Source organism: Telmatherina bonti, assembly GCF_933228915.1.
Source record: "Telmatherina bonti genome assembly, chromosome: 10".
NCBI classification, from domain to species: domain Eukaryota; kingdom Metazoa; phylum Chordata; class Actinopteri; order Atheriniformes; family Telmatherinidae; genus Telmatherina; species Telmatherina bonti.
Genome location: NC_136628.1, coordinates 12,266,044 through 12,268,692, shown reverse-complemented (window position 1 = coordinate 12,268,692; position 2,649 = coordinate 12,266,044). Strand labels below are relative to the sequence as shown.

At 46.2% G+C, this 2,649-nt stretch overlaps 1 protein-coding gene across 1 annotated transcript; it reads left to right on the top strand.

The window, feature by feature from the left end:
- The first annotated feature begins 253 nt into the window (after positions 1-253).
- Positions 254-2,430, top strand: LOC306761634 (uncharacterized protein C11orf87 homolog). Its single transcript, XM_079247884.1, has 2 exons — positions 254-576; positions 1,009-2,430. The coding sequence occupies exon 2, from the start codon at positions 1,112-1,114 to the stop codon at positions 1,532-1,534; it is 423 nt and encodes a 140-aa protein (XP_079104010.1). The 5' UTR covers positions 254-576; positions 1,009-1,111; the 3' UTR covers positions 1,535-2,430.
- The last annotated feature ends 219 nt before the right edge of the window (positions 2,431-2,649 follow it).

Genomic DNA, 2,649 nt, shown 5'->3' with positions numbered 1-2,649 from the left:
TACTGACCACACCCTCAGGAATTTCAGCAGTCATACAGATCAGGGTCTGAAGCCTCTGTAGTCACTGTTTGGTTTTAGGTATGATCTATTATGCAGAGCATTTAGTCGGAAACGTAAGAGCTTCAATGTTTTACAAAGACTACATCTCACGAGTGGGAGGGTGGAGGGGGAACACCCCTGGCAGCTGACTGGTGGGCTATACGGGACCTTTAATGCAGCTGCAGCTCTTCATTCAGATGCTGAGTGGAGCAGTGGATGACCAGAACAGGGACGCCTTTCAGGGAAAACCAGACAAAGCCCTACTTTAACCGCATTTCCCCTCTTTTTTCCCCCCCTTTCCACCCCAAACCCTACTTTGATGCATACTGAGGAATTTTCCCTGCTACCTGTGAAAGCCTATTTAGGTGGGGGAGTGCTGTCCTGGACGCAGACTGAGCGGATTGCGGCAAGCAAAGCATCCTAAATGCTCGGAGCTCAGCGCCAGCATCTCATTGTATGAAATGCGTCACCGCGATCCGGTTTACACACATCAGCTCTCCGCTCACGGACCGTTTCCAGTGCTGACTGTTTCATCGGGTAAGAATTTCTCTTTCCCCGCTTTTTTAAATTAAAACAAAAAATACAGTGTCGAGATGGAGCTGGTGTAAAGTAAATCCCCTGCGTTAAGATGACTTTCTCCTGCTGCTGCGTGCAGGAAATGGTTTGTGTTCGGGATGCTTCTTGAAGGCCTGCGCATTACAATAGATGATGTATTGTCCCGACGTCTATCCTATCCTACATTTCACATCAGGATTCAGCCTGTTCGACATTCAGAGTCTGCTGAAAATGAATATTTAGAGAGAAAATAGTGCGTCTTCACACATGAACTGATTGACTGGTTTTACTTTACGTTTCCCGGACTAAAAAAAAATTTATTTTTTTTCCCCATCTTTCTTTAAAAGGGCTGGTTTATAATGTCTCATGTGGACCTGAGCTGAGCGGCTCTCAAATGTCTTCTTTTCGGTGCAGGTAACCACATGCGCGGGTCGGTGTCGCCGCGCTGAGCCCGGAGAGCACAAAGGGTAACAGGGGTCATACAGAGACAAGAGTGTCGGTGGAGAAGGTGGACCGGATGAGCGCCAGAACCGTCGAGGCCTCGGGGCTGTCGGTGCCGCTGCACCGCTGTCACGGAGGCTTCCCCGCCGGTAACGGCACCTGCGCGGAGCAGCTCAGCCTCTTCCCGCCGTTCTCCTCAACCCTCGCGCTCCTCGTGCTGGTGGCTGTGCTCGTCGGGATCGTTCTCGTTTCCCTGGCAACGTTCCATTTCCACAAGAGGAAGCTTCGGAATAAGAAGATCCAGCGCGCGCAGGAAGAATACGAGCGCGACAGTCGCAGCCCCGCGCGCACCGGAGCGAGCGGGGAGCCAGCGAGGCCGTGCGTCATCGTGCGGCCGGTGAGGCGCGAGGAGAAGCTCTCGTGCCAGGACACGGAGAGCGGAGACGTGGAGGCGGAGGACAAACAGGCGCCGCACGAGACGGTTCCTCTTGACTGTTAACTTTGCGCAACTTCAGGGAACGAGACTGTGGAATAAACAGGAAAAGCAATAAGGCACAAAGAACTCCCGCACCCATCTCCGCTGCTTTTAGATGACTTAGAAATAGTGGAAAAAATGCAGAATACTGAGCAGAATAGTAGGCGTAGATGTAACACTAGTATTACAGCCACACACACACCTTCCTATCAAGCCAGCCGGTATTCTTATGGGACTGTAAAGAATTTGCCTGCTTTGACTTTTGGACCTCTTCCTCTTCCCCTGCCTTGTTTAAAACTCAAAGATGTTAAAAGTTTAACTCCTCCCTGGGATGTGACACGTAGTTGTGTTAAATTATTAAGAGCTGGTGACACAACTCAGATCTTAATGGCTCGCTGATCTTCTTTGGCATGTCCTCAGACACACTACCAGTATGTAGTTAGACTATAATGGATGTTGTGGTGCTGTTAGGCAGTGCAAAGCTGCATATATGCTATAGAAACAGCTTATTTGTTTGCGTAGTACTTTTTTCCTTCAATTAAGTGACTTAGCATATTTGCATAAAGTACTGTCCCCCAATGTCTGCTAGACATCTGTAGGTAGCTTTAGATAGCTTGACAGGATGCAAGACCAGTTGCTGTAGTTTGCTGTAGTACAAACCTTTTTTCCTTAAAAGTGTCAGATAGTTCAAGTTTTGCGGCTTAGCGAGTATTTTCATTTTAAAGTATTTATAATGTATTCTCTGCTATGTAATAAACTGAGAATTCTTCCAACAGAGGCTTTTGATTAAAGCCAGTCTTTTTTGATCCTTCACACTATATCATAGTGGGCCTAATACAGTCTCATTTATCATATAAATTCATTATAAATGTATGCGAGCTGGAATGTTTTGCAGTGACATCTTTCTGGAATTCATGTAACCTGCCTTATCAAAGGAAAATATGTAATATTAAATCTTTATAAATAAATGCATAATACATAAATGCTTTGTTAACCTTTTGTTTGTGTCAATATTCTTTCTAGCTCTCAGTAAATGTGTCATAAACTGAACTGAGCGGGTAAAAAAAAAAGATCAGCATTGGCCTGATACAGTTCCCAATAGGTGATATTACGTAACATGCTGAATAGATTTCGATGAC

What these genes read in the sequence shown, in the direction of transcription:
- LOC306761634 (XM_079247884.1), top strand. Translation starts at nt 1,112, where the DNA reads ATGAGCGCCAGAACCGTCGAGGCCTCGGGGCTGTCGGTGCCGCTGCAC.